Below are 21,491 nucleotides of genomic sequence, written 5' to 3'. Positions count from 1 at the left end.
AGAAATGAAAAGTATCCCATGTTCATGGATCAGGGGATTTTTTAATTGATAAGATGGCAATACTTTACAAAGGATCTATAGATTCCAGGTTATCAAAATCTGAGTTGCCTTTTTTCTTTCTTAGAAAATAAGAACCTTATCTTAAAATTTATATGGAAATTCAGGATACCCAGAATAGTTGAAACAACCTCAGTAAAAAGGACAAAAGTGAAGAAATCACAATTCCTAATTTCAAAACTTGCTACAAAATTTTCATATTCAAATACTCAAAACAGTGTAATACTGGTATAATGATTTACATACATTGTTGGAATAGAATTGGAAGGCCAGAAATAAACTTTGTCTATTTGTTTAATGAATTTTAACAAGGGTGGCATGACACTTTAACAGGGAATGAATAGTCTTTTCAATAAATGATATTGGGATGACTATATATAGCAAAAGAACAAGATTGGTATTCTTTTCTATATCATGTATTAAAATTAATGCCAAGTGGACTATTGACCTAAATGCAAGAGGTACAACTGCAAAATTTTACAAAGAAATATATGAGTAAATCTAGAGTTTTTATAGTATACCAAAAACATACGTGACAATAGAAAAAAATAAGTTGGACTTCATCAAAATTAAAAATCTTATTTAAAAAAAATCATTAAGAAAGTGAAAAGGGAACCCACAAAATGCAGGAAAATATTTGCAAATTATATTGCCGATAAGGAACTGAATCTAATACATAAAGAACCTCTTACCATTAAAAAGTAAGAGTGAACAAACTTTTTTATTTTTATTTTTTGTGGTACTGAGAATTGAACCCGTAGGTGCTTTATCACTGAGCTACATGCCCAGTCCTTTTTACTTTTTACTTTGAGACAGGGGTCTGGCTTAGATGCTGAGGCTGTCCTCGAACTTTCCATCCTCCTGTCTCACCCTCATGAGTCTCTGGGATTACAGGTATGTACCACCACACCTAGCTTGAACAGGCATTTATTTAATACCCAATAAGCATCATGAGTAGATACTTAGTTTCTAAGTATGATTATGAAATGCAAGTCAAATCAGAATTTTATTTGTTGACTTAATATGTAAAGTTTATATGTAAAGACTGCTGAGTTTTTTTTTAATTGTACTCTGACAATTCTTGTTATTTTTCTTCCAGCTCTTATTAAAAGGAAAAAAAGAAAACATTTTATTGTCTTCTGGCTTTCTCTTTTATTTTTTAAAAAAAGTTAGTAGGTTGGGCTGGGGATGTGGCTCAAGCGGTAGCGCGCTCGCCTGGCATGCGTGCGGCCCGGGTTCGATCCTCAGCACCACATACCAACAAAGATGTTGTGTCCGCCGAGAACTAAAAAATAAATATTAAAAAAATTCTCTCTCTCTCTCTCTCTCTCTCTCTCTCTCTCTCTCTCTCTCTCTCTCTCTCTCCCCCCTCTCTCACTCTCTCTTGAAAAAAAAAGTTAGTAGGGTTTCTTTTTTCTTTTCTCTTTTTTTAAAAAAGTTTTTTCCTCCTATGAATCTAATATTGTAATGTGTTTTTTCCCCTTTGATATTTTTTAGATACTTTCTTAATCTCATCACCAGTTTTTAGCAAAAGAATTGTTTTGCATTCTTTTTAAATGATGAGTTTAGGGGTGTGTGTGTTTGGGTATGTACCCTCTTGGAATTCATTGAGTTAGATTTATAGATTTATAATTTTCCTCAAATTTGAAAATTTTTAGGCTGTTACTTTTTCCAGATTTTTTCCCCTCTTTTTTTCTGGTATTCTCATAAGATTGATGATATTATATTATTATTATTAGATATTATTCTACAAGTAACTGAGGCTTAATTTGCTTTTTCTCAGATTGATTTCATTCTTCCTTTATATGGTCTGTTAAAAGTTATGGTTTTCTTCTGGAAGTTCTATTTTTTAAAATAAATACCTTTTGAATATTGACTAGAAAAGAAAGCTAAAATCTGCCAGGTACACTCTCCTGTACCTTTAAGGTAGCTTGAAGTCACATTCCAGAAAGCTTGTAGAAGAAGTAAGCTTTTGTGAATGTGAACAACCTACTATAAGTATTGTGCTTCCCTAATAGACACCCTTTCTCCATGCCATTATTCCAGAGTAGGGAATAGTTAGAAATAAAAGGTTGATTCATTTAATCTATATAGTGTTCACCCAGCAAAGAAAAGAGGATTACCGTGGGCATTCTGAGATAGTCCACATTGTCCAGTGTAATCCAAATCTTTAGTGAGAATTTTCTAATAACCTGTTTTGTTCAACAGATTCTTTAAAAACTGAGGACAGGCACAATTTGGGGTGATGTAGGGAACACAAAATAAGCAAGCTCTCACTTATTTGTATACAAATAGTCAAAGAACATTTTATGTATGCCACAGTGGTCAGAAGAAGAGCACTTGGATGTGTGGTTGCCCTATTAGGTTCTCAGAAGCCTGTATGTAGGTTTATAGATCAGGGAGTGGTGAATGTTCTTTGGTTAGCACAGCTTTCAGTGACTGAGCAGTCTATTTTCAGATAGCACTTCAGATAATGACAGTCATCATTGCTTAATTTTATACACTCTTCACTTATTTATATCTACTGTCATTTGCTGAGGTCATCCCGTCAACAGACATGTATTGAGGACTATGCTGGCACAGAAAGATAAAAAAGATATACTTCCTGGAGGAGTAGTAAGGGACTCCAGAGGTCTTAATTAGTATTTTGAGGCAACAGTGTAAGACGCTTGGTATATAATGCTTGTATTTGCTCCAAAAAGCATATGGGAATTGGTAGTAGATGTGGATTTAAAAACAGCCTTCTGGGGCTTCATTTTGTGTTTGATCCTGTTTAATAAGATGGATGGTTTAATTTTTCCCACAAATGTCAGGTTGTGATATTTGCGTTTTTGGAATGAATGTTTAGGAAATAATTGTCAGCATGGAAATCCATTGTTGGTTAATTTTCTTTAAAAAATATATATTTTTTCTTATGTTGCATAGCTCTGGTGTTTTATGTGATGGTAATTGAAATATAAAAATGGTTTATTGGAAGGACTTTATGGTCTTAATCAGTTATTTTTTTTAAAAAAAATAAAGATTAAAATATTGATGTCACTATTGGCTTTAAAGGTAATTTTCCAAGATGTGTGTAGATACTGTATGATTAGAATTCCTAGGATAACAATGATTAACTAGAACTTTCATTTGAGGCACTAGTATTCACCAGATGCTTTCATAATCAAAGGACATGGTAGACTATTGGCAGAATTATGAAAACCTGGTTTTGTAACCCCTGAAACACTTCACTGACACAGAAGCTATAAAAAGAGGGAGGGATTTTGTCAGTTGAAGTTTTTTTGGAATGTCATTGTAGTGCTGCATGTTTTACTCTCTCACAAGTTGAGTGTCTAAATCTATTTTGTCAAACCTAGTGGAGGAGTTTCAGCTGGAGTATTTGGGTACAGTATTTGGGGATAACAAGAGATTGATGCTTGACTCATGCCTTAGAAAGCTGAAGTATACTGTGGCAATAGTTTTGGATTTGAGAAGTAATTACACTACTCTCTGTTCACATGGTATCATTTGAAAAGGGATCCTTCCTTCCAAAAATTCCTGACAGGGCAAGAGGATTCCAGCAGTAAGGGCCTACGAGTGTGGGTGTACTTCCAGGGATGAGAAACTGAAGTGAGCTCTTGGTGGAGGGAGAGCAGTACCCAGAGGAGCTTTGTAACTAGAGGGTTATACACCTTGGAAAAATGCACATAAACTGCCCAAGAGAGGAAGTATCAGCTTTAGACACCTACAGTGTTCATAGACTTCTAGAACATTTTGCTACAAGTAGCAAGAGTCAAATAAGAACTGTGTTATATGTCTGACTTCTTTGTTTCCCTTGACCCTAGTGGTCTTAGAAAACTCAGGAAGGTGGTGGAAGCTTCTTGGCTACAAAAGGAGGATTCTGTTTCCTCCTTCACTGACAATGGCTGGCTTCTGGCGGACCCCAGCAGAATGATGAACTTGGAATTGATGTTAAATGTAAACTTTGGAGTTTTAATTATTATTTAGGTAGCTAGTGCCTGTATTTTGAAAAATTTCACATCCACGGAAATGTCAACACAGTAATATATCTTTTATTTGTTATTAACATTTGGCCATGAGTACATATAGTATGTATGTATTTTTGGATGATGGGATAGAGCTAAATCATTTAAAAATGATACTTTACCCTGAAATACTTCAGCTTGCTTATCTTTTTTTATATTTATTTTTTAGTTTTAGGTGGACACAATATCTTTTATTTTATTTTTATGTGGTGCTGAGAATCAAACCCAGTGCCTCACGCATGCTAGGCGAGAGTGCTACCACTTGAGCCACATCCCCAGCCCAGCTTGCTTATCTTAATAATTAAAATGGTCTTTGTAATCACAATATATTTGTTATACCAGGTCTTTATCATTGGTACAATATAATATAATATGTGGTTTTCATTCAGTTTTCTCTAATTGTCTAAGACTAGTCACTTTTAATCATTGAACCCAAACTTAACATTTAAGGTGATCATATGATTTTCTGTTACTTGAGTTTTTATTTTAGGGAAGGGATTGATTATTTTACTGTATTTTTTTTTTCTCCTTGAAACCCATCATTTCTATATGGCCAACATATTGGTTACACTTTTAAAAGACTATCTCAATCCAGTATATATTTGCATTTTTCAAGAATAGATTTCCTATAGATAAATTTGATGTACTGATGATAATTATTCAGCTAGGTGATGGTGGTTTATTAAACTCTTCTTCCTGCTGTTGTGGATAATTGAAAATTTTCATAATAAAGAATTTTTCAGCCTGTGTGTCCTAATTTTTAGATTTGGAATGTTAGTAAATCACATAATATACATTATTCCTTAGTATTAATATCAGAGAAAATCAGTTTACAAGCCAGAAACAGTAATGGTTCCATTTTATTTTATTTTAGAGGAGGAAAAGTTTATTTTGGAGGCTCACAGTTTCAGAGGTCTCAGTCCATAGAGAGCCAGCTCCATTCCTTGGGGCTCGAGGTGAAGCTGAACATTGTGGTGGAAGAGTATGGTGTAGAAAAGTGGCTCATGATATCACATCAGGAAGGAGAGAGAGGAAGAGAAAAGGCCACACCATACCTGCCCTCAGTTGTCACTTAGTTAATCCATATAAAGGGATTAATTCAGTTTAGGTTAAGTCTGTCATAACCCAATCATTTCATCTGTAAACCTTTCTTGCATTGTCTCACACATGAACTGTTGGGGATACCTAATAACTAAATGGTTCAATTTTAAACATACATTTGACATATGTAAGGCCCTAGGGTAAGTTGTTTCCACATTCAGATCTCTAAAATAAATTTTATTTAGTTTATTAAAAACCAGTCATTCTTTGGAGTTTATTCTTCATTCTGAAGGCTTCCTTTATCTTCTCTTTAGTTTGTAATTTGTCTCCGAAGTGATGGAGAGACTCAGCACAAGGTTGGCACTAATCATGGTGAGGGTGACCTGGGTGAAAGTGTAGGTCTGGGTGAAAGTTCATGTTGTGTCCAAAATAAAACCAAAGGTTATTAGAAGTAGAATTAAGACTAAGGAAGTTCAGCATGGCACACTGCTAAAGTTGTAGCTGTAATTCAGGATCCATCGGGTAATGGAGTCCTAAATAAGCTGGCAATGAGTGAGTTTTCAAGAATAAAAATAAAATAGTTCTGAAACATAGGGTTCTTTTTAAAAATTTTGTTTAGATGTTGATGGACTTTTATTTTATTCATTTATTTATATGCCATGCTAAGAATTGAACCCAGTGCCTCACACATGCTAGGCAAGTTCTCTACCACTGAGACACAACCCCAGCCTGAAACGTAGGGTTCTTTAGCTTTATTAGAATTAGTATTTTTAAAGTTTGAAATGTTTTGTGCATTTATTTATTTTAAAATATTTTGTTTAGTTGTAGATGGACATAATACCTTTAATTTATTTATTTATTTTTATGTGCTGAGTATTGAACCCAGTGCTTCACACATGCTAGGCAGGAGCTCTACTACTGAGCCACAACCCCAGCCCCATGTTTTGTGTATTTTAGTAAAAATGATAGATTTGGTGTGGTTAGAGTTTATTGAATTTTAAAGACTATTTCTCTAATACATAATACTAAAGATAGGATATTGTAAATTTGTCCTAAAAAATTTTAATGCAAGTCAATAGAATACCACTCTAAAATGTCCTCTAACACATAATATAAATTAGTTATTTCTGAATGTTAAATGCAATTTTTATTTTTCTTTATACAATTTAGTATATTTTATAAGGTATTATAAATTGAATAGTCATGAAGAAGTACGCTCAGAAATGAGAAAATTTTACTTGGCCTTTTGTAAGAGATAGAATTTACTCATTAATCTTAGTGTTACTATCTTGGGCTTTTTCATATCTTTCTTCAAGCACATATTTGGAAATATTTTATATATGACCTGATGCTTGTCCATCTGTCCTGAAGCCCTCACTACTTCTTCATTACCTGAATGTCCTTATTAAATTTCACATTTGTACAATATCTTCTTTCAGTGTAATAATCCACACTTTGACTTGAGAATCATTTGGCTTGTCAGAATCTTAAAAGGGTTCTGGGAAATAAATTTCTTTTGTGTATTGTGAAGCTAAAAGTTATTGAAAATGTGTTATATTTTCATAATAAAACAAGTATAAAAATATTACCTTGGGAGCTAGCTAACTATTTTCTTATTGTCCTTTGCCTCTAGGGAGGTAGTTTAATCATTTGTGATAAAGAAATAGCTTAGCTGTATTTTGGCAAGTTGACTTGTGTTCAGTTTAGATCATAATTTATGAAAAGGCTAGGTTCACAGGGAATGTTGTAGTTACCCACCTATTCAACAAATATTTATTGAGCACTTACACATGCAAGGTTCTGTGACAGACACTAGGGATATAGTGGTAAAAATATGCACCTTTTGCTTTCTTAAAAAAATATGATTTGAATAAAAGAGTCTAGGGCTGGGTATGTAGCTCAATGATAGAGCACTTGCTTGGCATACAGGAGACTGTGGGTTTGATTCCCAGCACCATGAAGAAAACAAACTGATCTGGCCAGGTAAGAAAGACCTCTCAGAGGAAGCAAGCCTTAACTACTCTCTGTAGAGCCATCCAGTGACAGCAGCATGTAGATGTAAAGGCCATGTGGCAGCAGGCAGCAAGCATATTGAGGGAAACTGGATGCAGTGGGTAGATGCCTACAAGTTGAGGCTTTTGAGAAAATTGGTGTTGATTAAGAGTTTCATTCTTTGTAAAGCTTTATATAAAATATGAAATCAGGGTTGAGGATGTAGCTCAGTGGTAGAGTGCTTATCTAGCATGCGCAAGACCTGAGATTTCATCCCAAGCACCAAAACATACAAACAAACAAAATATCAGTAATTATCTTATATGGACTTAGTGTGTTTTATATTACTTCACATTTTTATATTGACTTTTGTGTATCTCTGTATCTGTTTTGAGATAATAAGCATTGATTTCAGATTTTTAAAGAATTTAAAGATAGTCCTTAGAGTTAGTATTCCTATTTGATATTTTCATCTAAATGGTAATCCATTCTATTCAAGTGCTTGAATATAACTAGCCCAGTGCCAGGGCCCTCTGTTTCTCCTTTGGAACCAGCTTTATTTTCAAATACCTATACCTATAACAGAGATTCTTTCTTTCTTTTTCTTTTTCTTTTTTTTAGAGAGAGAGAAAAGAGAGGGAGAATTTTTTTTCAATATTTATTTTTCAGTTTTCGGTGGACACAACATCTTTATTTTATTTTTATGTGGTGCTGAGGATCGAACCCAGCGCCCCGCGAATGCCAGGTGAGTGTGCTATCGCTTGAGCCACATCCCCAGCCCAGAGAGAGAGTTCTTTCTTAAGTGAAGCCCAAAGTTTGGTTTCTTCATCAATATTAGTTCTTTGAGGCAAAACTGAATAAGTTCAATTTGTTTTTAGATTCTTTTATCTTTTGATGCTTACTTACTTACATCAGTAAGTCTTTTTCCCACAATTTTCCCCCCCAATATTAAAAGAATTTCAGATGTATACAAAGAAGATGTGATAGTAGAATGAAAACACTTTCCCTCCCCTACTCTGCATGTTTCCATTGCCCAGCTTCCATAATTATCAACCTGTGGATTTTTTTTTTTTTTTTATTGACGGATACTTAATGAGTACCTTCTTGGTATTAGAACTTCTACAAGTTGCTAGAGCTACAGAAAGGGTCTTGACACAGTTCTGGCCTTAAAGAACTCTCATTCCAGTGCAAAAGAAAGTAAGAAAATAATAAAAAATCAATACCGCCAACATTGTAATCTAATTTGCCAAAGAATTATAAAATTAAAAAGTACAGGAAAGATATTTTACCTTGTTGGTAAGTGTTTGAAGTGGGAGAAAGCAGGATATCAAATCAGGTTCTTGAATATTTCTTTAGTGGTGGAGAAAACAAGGCAAAGTTCATCAGACAATAGGGAAACTTCTAAAAGGAAATCTGTTCATTGATAGTAAAATCTGATATCTACATATACTTAAAAATGGGTATTTCTGTGAAGAAAGCCCTTAGTTCTTCATGACCTTAAAGAATTTCATAATGCAAAATAGGACCTTGATATAGTCCATTATAAGAGATTAACCAATGGGATTTGGAAGTAATTAAGTATTTCTTTCTTTCTTTTCTTTTCTTTTTTTTTTTTTGGTGCTTTGGATCTTACCCAGGGCCTTGTACATGCAAAGTAAGCACTCTACCAACTGAACTGTATCCCCATCCCCTAATTAAGTATTTCCTAATGGTCAGATCAAACACTTTTAGAGGTTAAACAATCAAAATTTTGCTTTTTATATGTTAATATTAGTTCAGTCAAATTGATTTCAAGTAATTTTTGTTATTGCATATGGTTAGAAAAATACTCAACAGCTAAAATCTAATGTGTATGTGTCTTTGTATATATGCATGTGCATTGATTATATATTTTAAAATATGGAATAATTGGTTTAATTATCTTACCAAGACAGAGGTCAGGGATTCAGTACCTGGACAGATGAAACCATACCCAAAGTAAAAAAAAGAAAAAAAAATACAAACGGCTTCTCTCTCAGTATTAGGGACCTTAATTAGTCCAGTTTGAAATGCATGCTGTGTGGGCATAGGGAAGTTTTAAGAGTGTTAAGAATTATGTTCAAATCTTTCATTATTTGTAGAGCCTTATCAGTAATGGGTCATTAGTATGATACTGTCATATACTGAGATTTCCTTGCCTGAAACTTGAGACCCATGTAATGTTCTTCAATACAGTTACATGAGAGGATAAGCATGTGTGCATTATCACACAATAATGCAGTAGTGCCATTTTCTCTTAGAACTTTTCCAAACAAGGAAGCAGGTACTATTTACAGGGTATACTGGGGAGGGGGGAATACACACACACACACACACACACACACACACACACACACACATATCTTTATTTTATTTTATTATGTGGCGCTGAGTGTTGAACCCATTGGCTCGCGCACGCTAGGCGAACACTCAACCTCTAAGCTACAACCCCAGCCCTCTCTTTAATCTTTATAGCCATTCTTTCACCATGTTCTTGCTTGTATCTGTATACTGCATGTGTGTATATGGTTTTTTCTTCTCTTATTTTCTGAAGCAGATGTGTGATAAAAAAGCCATAGTGTGTTCTTTTTTTTCATTTGTAATATCACTGTACTTGAATACTGTAGGTATCTATTTGTTCATTCCCTTTATATATGATTTGCTTGTTTATTTCTTCTCTTGTTTACTATCCAGGAATTATATATACTTCAGTTTGGCAAAAATGACCATGTCTGATTAATTTTTTAAAAATATCTTGGAAGTTTCTTTGACATATAGTTTTGTGCTATATTTTTAACATGTATATGATTATTTGTTATGTTTGAGTGTTTTTGTAGTTGAATTATTTGATGATTTCTGAAAATTAGGTATTAATATGAAATAAATCTATAAGGTTTTCCCTTTGAATTAATAGGATTTAACTATTATTAAAATCATATTATTCCTATAAAGCAGACTTAGAAGAGTCTTATTTCTTCTTTGTGTTTCAATTACATTTAAATAAGTAATATTTAAATAAGTAATACCTCCCTTTAAGCATGTCTCAGTATATTGAACATTTTAATTCAGCTTCCATTATGAGCATATAGATAGGTTATTGGAATAAATGATATAAATAGTATTGAAAATTGATCTCAGAATTCTGAGTGTCCCTGCTATTTTTCTTTAATGTTTCTGTTTGTAGTAGAGAGTAGTGAAGAGTATAGTGTATAAAACACACAATTTTGCTTCTCAAAGACTTTGCATTCTAATAAATAAAGGAGACTTGAACATAAATAACTAGAGTTCAGTAAGTAGTATAAGAAAATAAAACATGAAAAAAGAATATGTCATATTAGGTATTTTCTAAAGGATATGATAGCTAAGCTGGATCTTAAATAACTGGTAGAAAATGTTAGGGGGAGATTTGGGAAAAGGAGATTTTAAGCTGAGCAGATTATAAAGGAGAGAGTCAAAGCAGAGTCTCTAGTGGTCTTGCATAGGAGGGGAGAAGGAGAGAGAGAGAGAGGCGGAGTAGGGCAGGAGAGACAGAGAGAGAGAAAGCACATGCCCAGTTGGCAGTTGTCTGGACTCTCCAGAATTGGATTTGATGATCATAGAGCACCACTTTTGTCCCAGACCTGACTATGTCTTCTGATGTTTTTATAACAATTCCTGGGTCGTAGATTTTACAATGCTCAATTTAGAAAAAAACTGAGGCTCAGAGGAGTTATGTCACCCAGGGTCTCGTGATAAGATGTTATTAGAAATAGGATTCAAATCAAATGTTCAATCAGACTTATGTATTTCCTCTCTTAACAAAACTAGAGAATCAGGATAAACCTTGGGAATGTTACCAAAGTAGTTGTTTTCTTGGATTAGGGAGTAATATCATAGAGAAATGGTAGCCAGTTGGGAGACTATTTTATTGATTCAGGCAAGTGTGATATGAACACTGAATTTGGGGTGGTAACAATAGAGTCAAGATTGTGTAATTAAAGGTGGATAATAAGAAGACATGATTTCACACTTACATGCCAGAAAGTTATGATGTCCTCAAAGAGTGACTCAGCTAAGCCAACAGCCATATGATTTAAAGAGGAGGGTGGGAATCACCAGCAGGCCAGAATTAGGTGGTATAGTACTAAAGTTATTTGATTGTGAAGACTTAAAGCATGAACTAATAAACTTAAATTATAATTCAGATCAAAGAAATGAGCACAGAATTGTAAACTTGAGGCCAAGCTAATCATCTGGGTACGTGATGAACAGTGTGTGGAAGGAGTAATGAGTAAAAGATGATGGTGCAAACCATTGCCATGGTCTCTTGTCCCCCTCACCTTCCTCATAGTAGTGCTAACTGTTATGAGTTGAATTGTGTCTTCTTCTAAAATGATAGACTGAAATCCTAACCCCTAGTAGTTCAAGACGTGACCTTATTTGGAGATGGGATCTGCACAAACTTTAACTAGATTATGGAAGTAATTAAAGTAAGGTCATTTGGGTTGGCTCTAATCCAGTATGACAGGTGTCCTTATAAAAAGTAGAAATTTGGACTCAGAGACATTTATAGAAGAAGACTATATGAAGACGTGGAAGAATGCCATCTGTAAGTCAAGGAATGCCTGAGGGTATCAGAAGTCTAGAGAAGCTTGTAACAGATCCTCCTTCACAGCCCTTGGAAGGAACCAGTAGTGCCAATGCCTTGATCTTGCACGTCTAACCTCAGAGCTCTGAGGTAATGTGTCTCTTTTGAATAAGTTACCCAATTTGTGGTACTTTGTTACAGAAGCCCACGGAAATTAATATACAAGCAATCATAGTGGTTTGAGTGTACTTCCTTCCCTTGGCCTCTGCAACTAGTGGTGGTTGACTGTCTCCTGATCTTGCTAGTTATTGCATGCTATAACATCCCTTGCTGGCCAACCTTGTCTCTGCCCCTGTAAATCAATTCTTTCTAAAGAACTTCAATTGAGTAGGCCTTCTTTTTGTTTCAAAACCTTGTTGATCATTTAAACTCTTTAAGTTTAGCTTTTTGACGAACTGCCAAACTGTCTTTCAAAGATATTGCACTTTACCACAAGTTATGGTATATAATATTTTTCACTGTATTTTGGCTCAAAATATATTCTCGTTGTTATCATAAAGAAATGTAGAGGGGTCTTTCTCAATTTCTAAGAATATTGTACTTTGACAAACTGACATCTAAAGTGAGTTTAGCTATTTTTTAAAAAATTATTATTTCTGCTGGTTCATGCTCATTGTGTTATGTTTCCTTGTGTGCTTGATTCTCTTTGACTATATGCTTATCCTGATAGTTGAAAAGTTATTTATATGAGTAACATAAGAACTTTTTTGTTTCTGCCAGATAGCCTGGTATACTACTTTACTGGTTAGATAACTTGACTTATCTAACATTATGACATTTTGGGAAAATAATTTTCTTTATGAAATAAGTAGAGCATTAAAAAAAACTGTTGATATAGTATCAAGGCTTAATAGCTAGTAGCAAATTATTCAACCAAAATTTACTGAATGCATGTAATTTACCAAATATTATTCTAGGTGTCAAGAGTTATAGAAGTGAACAAACGCAGTAATTCTCTCATGGTTTTGCTTAGGTAACCTGTTTTTATTTATTCTCGTTAGCAGTAGTTTGAAAATATTAAGTGGGAAATTTCAGAAATAAACAGTATGTAAGTTTAAATTGCTGGCCATTTTGAGTGGCATGATGTAATCTCTCACTGTCCTGCTACATTTGGGAATTGAGTTAACTCTTTGTCCCAAGTATATGCCATCTGTGTATACTTAACAGCCATATTTACTGGTTGTCATATTTATCATACTATTGGGGTGTCACTGTGTGTGTTCAGAACTTTTAATTTATTTAATAATGTCTCTAATGAACAGAGAAGTGATGCTGGCAATTTGGATAGGCCAAAGAGAAGCTGTAAAGTGTTTCTCTTAAGTGAAAGGTGAAAGTTTCTAACTTAAAACAAGAAAAAAAAATCATTGTGAGGTTATTAAGATCAGCAATAAGAACAAATCTTCCGGGCTGGGGGTGTAGCTGAGTAATAGATTGCTTGTTTGGTATGTGCAAGAGCTGGGTTCAGTCCCCAGCTTCCCAGAACAAAACAAAGCTAAACAAAACAAAACAACCCCTCTGCTCTGTCCTGCAAACAAATTTCAAATTCATGAAATTGTGAAGAAAAAAGAAATTCATGCTGGGTGTGCTGTTGTACCTTACACTGCAAGTTATGACCATGATGTGTGATAAGTGCTTGTTAAGCTGGAAAAAGCATTAAATTTATAAGGCTTAATACTATTTGTATTAAGTATTATTTACTTTTAAGGTGACATTTGCTGCTACCATCCTAATACCCTTTCCTAAGACTAAAGTTGTTACAGTGTTTTTGTTCTTTTTGCATTTAGTTGGCTTCATGCAGTTCTGATCATTGAAGTGTTTTCTACATGGGAAAATTATGTTACACTTACATAAAAAAGGAAAATTTGTTGCTTCTTTCAGTTTAGTTGATTAGAGGTTGCAATTGGAAACTATAAATTAATTAAAGCCAAAGCTGTCAATAACAATATATTGGTCTACAATGATGGGCAAATCTGCAGTGTACAGATGTCTGCATGAGAAGTACAGTATGACATCATCTTCCTTTCCATCTCTACTCAAACCTGTAGAGCTTTTTCTCTAAAAATTTACTCTGTGTTCTCTACCTATTAAAATATTTTGTGGAAATATTGTACTCTGTGGAGCAGTGGTAATTGAAGACAATTTTCTGTAAGTATCTTTTGTTCTGTAAGCCAAAACTTGGGCCCAGGGACTTTGTCTTTTAATAGGGGAGTTTCTTGGCATTCTTGCTTAGAATGAACCCCTGACATGATGTAACACTAACCTTTGATGTGATGCTTTATTTCAGTAAGGTGTGTACTTTGACTTTAAAAGAATCAAGCAGCCCTGAAGGTTCACATCTTCAGAGACTAACTCACAGTCAAAGAAGCTGTGATTTAGCTAATTTAAAAAAGCCTAACCATAGAAATATGTGTGTGTGTGTGTGTGTGTGTGTGTGTGTGTGTATTATATATATATATTCCCCCACCCCCACCATGGGATAATCACTAAACTCTTTAATTTGCTGTGAGTATAGCCCAAGGTGCCTGTTTTGGTTGGTTCTTGATACTTGACAAACTCTGCAAAACTTAGTGATTTCAAACAATGACAGTATGTAGTTTGTTCATGAGTCTGCAGCTTGGAAGGGTTCATTTGTCATGTCGGTCTTTTTATCATCTGGTGTGGTGTTATGCTTTAGATTAGTGTCCCCCAAAAGTTCATGTGTCAGACAGTGCAAGAAGGTTTAGAGTTGAAATGATTGCTAGTGACAGCCTTTACCCACTCAGTGAATTAATCCACTCATAGGGATTAACTGCATGGTAACTGTAAGCAGGTAGAGTGTGGCTAACGGAGGTGGGTCCCTGAGGCATGTATCTTGTCCTTGTTGAGCAGAGTTTCCTCTTTGGTGCCTGATGTGATGTCTTAAGCTGCTTCCCTCCACCTCCCTCTTCCACCATGATGTTCTGCTCATCTGTCATCTGTCCTGAGGAATGGAGCCGGCTGTCTGTGGATAAAACCTCTGAAACTGGGAGCCCCCAAGTAACCTTTTCTTTCTCTAAAATTGTTCTTTTCAGAACTTTTGTTCACAATAGTGAAAAAAGCCAACTATACCATATGGCTCCACAGTGAATGCTTGCTCATGCACAAGTGATGGTTAAATTTTGGTCCAAATACCTATGTTTGGACTTTCAGGGAGGCCTTGGTTTCTTCACAGGGTCGTGCCTGGGTTCTCAGGGTGAGAAGAAGGAGAGGGTGAGTTAGGATGTGCTGCAGTCCGGCTGCAGCAAAATAACCAGGGGTGACGAACAACTTGTGTACATTGATACAGCAGGAGTGGGAGCCGTTTATTGTAGGACAGGAGGGGTATATATACATTCCACACAGCTTATCTTAATTAACATAAACTAGATACAGCAGTCAACCAATAAGGAATCTCCACACTAAATGGCTTGCTGGCATTACTTCACAAACCACTCCCTCTGCAAAATGCCAGGCGCCATCCTGACTTGTTTACAGACTCTAACAAGTATGGGACCCATTTTTATTTTGTTACAGCTTATTTTTAGAAGTCACACAGTATTACTTCCATGGCATTTTATTCCTTGATAGAAAGGCCTGCTCTATTTAAGTTGGAGGGGAAATGTCTGTGCCTCTGGATGAGATAGATGCAAGCTAAAGACTGAAAATATTGTTGTGATTATTTTTGAAAAATATTGTCTGATTTTACACTACTGGGTTACCTCTTATCTTAGTCTGTTTTATATTGCTATAACAAAATACCACAGGCTAAATAATTTATAAAGAAAAGAAATTTGTTGTATTAGTTCTGGAGGCTAGAAAGTCCAATAACAAGATTCTGGCATCTAGTAGGACCTTCTTGCTCTGTCATAACATGGTAGAAGCATTCCACAGAGAGAGAGAGGATATTAATACAAGAAGGTAGCAGCAAGAGACAGACAATGAAACCAAATGTGCTTTTATAAGAGTCCACTTTGGCTAAAATTAACCCACTCTCTCGATAATAACCTTAATTCATCCATGAGAATAGAGCCCTTGTGGCCTAATCAGTTCTTAAGGGCCTTACCTCTTAGTACTGTGACAATGGTAATTCAATTTCAACATGAGTTTTAGAGGTAACATTCAAATTATAGTACCTATATTCTCATACTTTTGGCCTCAGATTGATTCTGTTTGTGAAGACAAAGTGCTGAATATTTAAATGTGGAGAGTAGAAGGCAGGATAGAGATTGAAATTTTCCTGTGGTTAATAGTTCCTTCATTTTTATATTTTCTTTATGATTGTATATTTTTCTGCAACTCTTATTCATTGGGAGCAGGGTTAAAATGGCAAAACTCAACATTTTATGTTATGCTAGCTATATCAAAATGTGGTATGAAACATTGCATTAGGGTTCAAGTCTCAGTTTTGCCACATTCTGGTTGTGTGACATTAAGATAGGTATTTAACCTCTTGAATTTGTTTATCTAAAAAGTCATGGTGATGATAATTCCCTCATACATTTGACTCATAAAACAGAAATATACTCATAATTTTGGAGGCTGAAAGTCCAAGATTGGGCAGCCCCATGGCCTCTTATGAAGATCTCTGGCTACAACACAACATGGCCTGGCAACATAGTTAGGAGGGACAGAAGGAGGTAAAGCTCACATGGCAAGATAGGAAGCAGGAAACCAGTGGAATCAGGCTTGTCCTTTTATGACAACCCACACTCATTGAATGAATCTACTTCTAGGAGACCTGAAGCACTGCCATGAGACAGCATTATCACACTCAGGAGTTTAGAGCTCATGACTTCATTACCTTCCACCAAACCCACCTCTCAAAGGTTCTGTCACTTCACCATCAATAAACTAAGAACCAGGCTTCCAGCATTTGAACTTTTGAGGACCAACTCCAAACTAAAGCAGAGATTTTATATGTAAAGGGAGAAACCTCTGTAACAAGGAAATGCAGTGGTCTCAGCCATTGTATTTAGGCAAGTTATTGAAAGTATGTGACTTAAGATGTTAAATTTATTGTGATAAATGTTGTCGGTGCCAAGTAATTCTGGATCACTTGTATTCGTTTTCTTGGGCCCTAACAAAATGCTAACAACTCTGTGGCTTAAACAACTGAAATTTATCTTCCCACAGTTCTGGATGCTGGAAGTCCAAGATCAAAGTGTCAGCAGACTTGCTATTTCTGTGGGCTTTCTCTGTGGTTTGTAGATGGTTACCTTCTTGCTCACATGGTCCTCAATTTCATGTGTGCAAGCATCCCACCCATCTGTGTGTGCACACTTTCTGTTGTAAGGATAGCATTCAAATTGGATTAGGGCCCATCCCCATGGCCTCATTGTAACTTAATTACCTCTTTGAAGTTCTTTTCTCCAAATACAGTATCAGTCTGTGGTTCAGGACATTAGGGATTCAACTTAAGAATTTTGGGGAACACAATTCAGTACATATCATCACTACTATACATAAGTGATTTTTAGGGCTTATTATATTCAGCTGTGGACCTCTATTGATCTTTTGTGCTGTTGTACTTTTAGGGTCATTTTCTATTTTTTCCATTATAACAATGTTGCTATGAATAGTTTTATAGAATTTTTTGTACATCTTTTAAATTTCTCTAGAGCTCATTATTTGTGTAACAGGGTAGAATTACTAGATTGTATTGAATAGAATATCTGGTTTTAGTAGATATTATTAAATCACTCAACAAAAATGGTTATACCAAGTTATTTTCTCCTGGAAGTATAAAAGAATTCTTTTTTCACTGTTTCTCATGTTAATATTCTTATACTTAAAAACAAAAATTCTGATTGATATGACTCTCATAGGGTTGGTTTAATATGCATTGTTCTACTCACTGTTGACATTGGGCATCTCTTTATGTATTTATTAGCCATTGAAAGTTTACTCGTCTGCAAATTACTTTCTCATATCTTTTGTCTTATTTTTCTTTTAGGTCATTTACTTCTTTTCTTATTGGTTTATAAGACAGTTTTTCTCCCTTACATCATTGGCTATTATTCCATTATTACTTAGGTTTTGGAGTGAGATTTTTTTCCAGTTTGTAGACTGACTTTTCCACTTTGTTTATGAGTTTATATATATATACATACATATATATATATATATATGTATATATTTTGTCTAGTGTGTCTGTTTTATTTTTTCTTTATGGTTGTTTTCTAGGCATATTTATTTTTGATGTGGCATCTGGATAGACTTTAGGTGTCCTAATGTCAATTGAATTAAAATAAACACAGACAAAATCAGATAATGCTTTTCGCTTAATGGAAGGCTGTACTCCATAAGCTGTTCATTTTGCTAGGATGTAATTTTAAATGCTTGTATTTTCATTTTATGAGATTGAATTTTTCTTTATAGCATTATACATGTGGTTTGGGAACATATTTGAGTTAATTCCTCAAGATTCTATCTTCATATATTGGTGGGTCTGTCATAATGATACTAAATAAGTAAGTTTCTTTCTGTTTGTAAATAAAACAGTAATTCCGTCACTGTGTATAGTTTTCAAGTTTTCTTGACCTTTTGTGGCTCATTATTATCATCTGAGAATATACTGATTTCTCATTGCTGTTAACTTTCTTATTAAGAATACTAATGGTCATTTGGGAAATAGTTTTTAATGATATTTTACTAAGAATAGATTCTTTTTTTTTTAAAAAAGGTAAGGTTTTATAAAAGTTGAGAGCAACATTTTTGCTTCATGTTGTTTCATATTAATTGTGTATTTTGTATTTTTCTCCAATTTTGTCTTTTTCACCTAACCTTACACACACTACAACTTCTAACAAATATATATTATATGTGTCACTGATAGTTTTAAATGTCTTCCGAGTCATTGAAGAATCATTGGTTATCTGCATATGGATTGTGTAGTCTGTTCTCTATTCCTACTGTGCTAACACTGGTTATTTTCTGGCTTGCTTATAATTTGTATCTTCATTACAAAATTTGTGGTATACCAAAGTGGAGGTAAATTCCATCCTCTCAATCATCATTACTTACAGTTTGGTGACTGAGGCGAGGTGTACAAATTCACCAAGGTTCAAGATTTAGGGTGATAATTGAAACTAGAGTGGTCCAGTGATACATCCCCTGGAAACTTGTTAGATTTGCAGTCTTAGGCCCTCCTCTAAATCTGCTGAATGAGAATGTGAGGGGTCCAGCAGGGAGGCTAATCGGTTTTAACAAGCCCTACTGGCCATCTGAAGCAGTATGTGAAGGGCCATCCTACAGCATTTTCTGAATTTCATATAGTTCTCTAAAAGGAAAATGTGATATTTATAATTTTAGATAGTCTACTTGGGTTGCTGGAGTAAGTCATAACGCTTTTCCATAGCTCTTGTTTTCCTGTGCTGGGGAAGTGAAGAGGATGTGGGTAAGGCTAGAAGAGTGTTGGGAAAGGGGAGGTTGTCTGATCCTTTCACTCTTCCTGGAAGCGCATATTAACCTTCACTTCTTTTCACTTCTTGTCTACTCCAGACTGCTGGAGTTGAGCAGCCTTTTTGATGTGTACATTGAATTGGTGTCCTTAATTTCAAAGTAAAATCACTATATTAACTATTTACCTGTATGAAATGTTTGACTTTAAAAAGGATAAAAAGAAATGTGAGGGGTGGTTCCCACTCATATGCTTGAGCATGATGGAACCTTGGGTTCAAATTCTGGGTCTGAACTTGACTTGAGCAGTTATTGTTGGCAGAGTTTCTAATCTTCTGCATTTCATTTTCCTTTGTTGTAAAATGAAGGCAACACCTACTGTGCATTTCTTACTGGGATGTTCAGGGCATTAAATGAAGTAATGTATATGAAGCACTTTAAACATAATAGGCACTCAGTGACTGGTAGCTGGATGCTATTATCATTATAATAATCATCATCTAGTTATTTCTGTATTTGAACATCACACTTGACTCTACAGGGCATACTATATTAATGGTCTAGGTGACACTTTTCAGGAATTGCTTTCCTGGCTCTGTGATGATTCTATCACCGTGGATAATTTAATTAGCCCTTGCCTGCTGAGCTCTGTGGCTGTGGCACTCAGGAAGAGATATGTTGTGTAGGAAAGACCAGGGCTTTGGAGTCAGACAGATCTTGATCTGTCATTACTCCAAGAGTCCCTAACTAATATACCTAGGCAAGTTGCTTAGCTTTTCTTCCTCCATTTTTCTTATCACTAAAAAAAGAACATGCACCTTGAAAGGTCATTTTAGGGATTAAATGAGAATATATTTAAAGTACTTACCTCATAGTAGGCATACAGTATTTTTTTGCAATAAATATTTCCTTGTCCTCGCTCTCTTTTCACATTACAGAATTTAGTGTTTGTATTATCTCTGATAAATGTTGAATTTTCTTACACTTTTTATTCTAGGAGACTAGGAAGCTAAATGACTTACTTGCATCACACTGCTGGAAAAGGGATAATCTAACAAAATCACATTTATCTAGAAGTTTGTGATTCCTAGGCCAACATTTATAGAGTTTTTGGTGTATTTATGAAAATCATATTTTTACTGTAATAAAATATACATAACAGAATTTACCATTTTAACCATTTTTAAATGTACTATCCAGTGATATTGAGTGTATTCACATTGTCTTGGAACTGTAGCTATATTTTTCAATCTGGGTTTTGGAATAGTATGTGAAAATTTATTTCATTTGTTCTGTTTGCTTGCCCATAATATTACAAAACACTCTCATTTGCAGACAACAGAAACATTCGAGATTAGAGCTAGTTTAAGCAGAAAGGAGTTTATTAAGGACTAATAGTTTATAGGACTGTTGAGAAGGCAGAAGGAGTAGACTGATTGAGCTCCTAGGAACAACTCCACGACTTTCAGGTGGATAAAATACATTGTTAGCTAAGTTGGGTCTAAAATAATTGGCTAATGTGTAGGTAATTATTTCTCAAATTTCATGAGTGAGCTGCGCCCGTCTCTTGTGTATGTATTATAGTGTCCTGTTTAAGTTTAGAAGCTGCTGAATGAGGACCTTTGACTTTTGCTATTGACCCCAGAAGGATCATCACCTTACCTGTTGTCGTTTTACTTGTTTTTGGTTTGTATCTCTCCTTCTTTCCTTTTTCATTTGAGTTTCCTAGGAGTGTTTCTGTTTGAAAAACCAAGGGCACCTGCAGATCCTAAGTTATAGTGGTGGCTAGCTGAAGTACCCCTTAGCTTTCTAGCCACTACCATGTTGTATATTCTTTTACGAAGAAGCTAAGTGGACATTGAATACAAAAACTGTGTACGTCGTAGCTTTCAAGAAGGAAAAGATTAAAGGGACATATTGATTTAGCACCTTTGTCCCCATGAAAGAGGATAGTTTCAAGAGAAGAAAATGAAAATGTCAGTTCAGCAGTGTTGATAGGAGATAAATTTTATACTAAAGGGGAACCCCCCTCATTTTGTGGGAGAAGCTCAATATTTAAAATATTGTAAATGTTCTAAGGGCCCTTGTGTTTATTTATCTTATAGTAAATATATGTAGTTTATTAGTATACATCACTCTATATCTTTTTTCTTTATTCCTCTGCATGTGCTTCTGTATGTGTGTGTATGTGTGTGTGTGTGTGTGTGTGTGTGTGTGTGTATTGAACCTCACTTATGCTAAGTAAAACCTTTACCATTAAGCTCTATTCCCAGCTCACTCTGTAACTTTTTAAGTTTTACTGTTTGTGTTTCTACAATTATAAATAATGTATACTC

At 34.8% G+C, this 21,491-nt stretch overlaps 1 protein-coding gene across 8 annotated transcripts in view; it reads left to right on the top strand.

Annotated features, from left to right (window-relative positions):
• Positions 1 to 21,491, top strand: part of Qtman (queuosine-tRNA mannosyltransferase) — a 379,404-nt gene that overhangs the window by 21,452 nt on the left and 336,461 nt on the right. For 3 of the 8 annotated variants that reach the window (XM_078017334.1, XM_078017335.1, XM_078017333.1), the window contains exon 3: positions 874 to 951. The exons of the other annotated variants lie outside the window; for them this stretch is intronic. In XM_078017334.1, the coding sequence (XP_077873460.1) occupies positions 887 to 951 (65 nt within the window). In that variant the 5' untranslated portion in view covers positions 874 to 886. The remainder of the gene's footprint in view (positions 1 to 873; positions 952 to 21,491) is intronic. 8 annotated transcript variants of the gene reach the window in all.

The sequence above is a fragment of the Ictidomys tridecemlineatus genome, chromosome 7, assembly GCF_052094955.1.
Source record: "Ictidomys tridecemlineatus isolate mIctTri1 chromosome 7, mIctTri1.hap1, whole genome shotgun sequence".
NCBI classification, from domain to species: domain Eukaryota; kingdom Metazoa; phylum Chordata; class Mammalia; order Rodentia; family Sciuridae; genus Ictidomys; species Ictidomys tridecemlineatus.
This window is presented reverse-complemented; position numbering and strand designations above follow the sequence as displayed.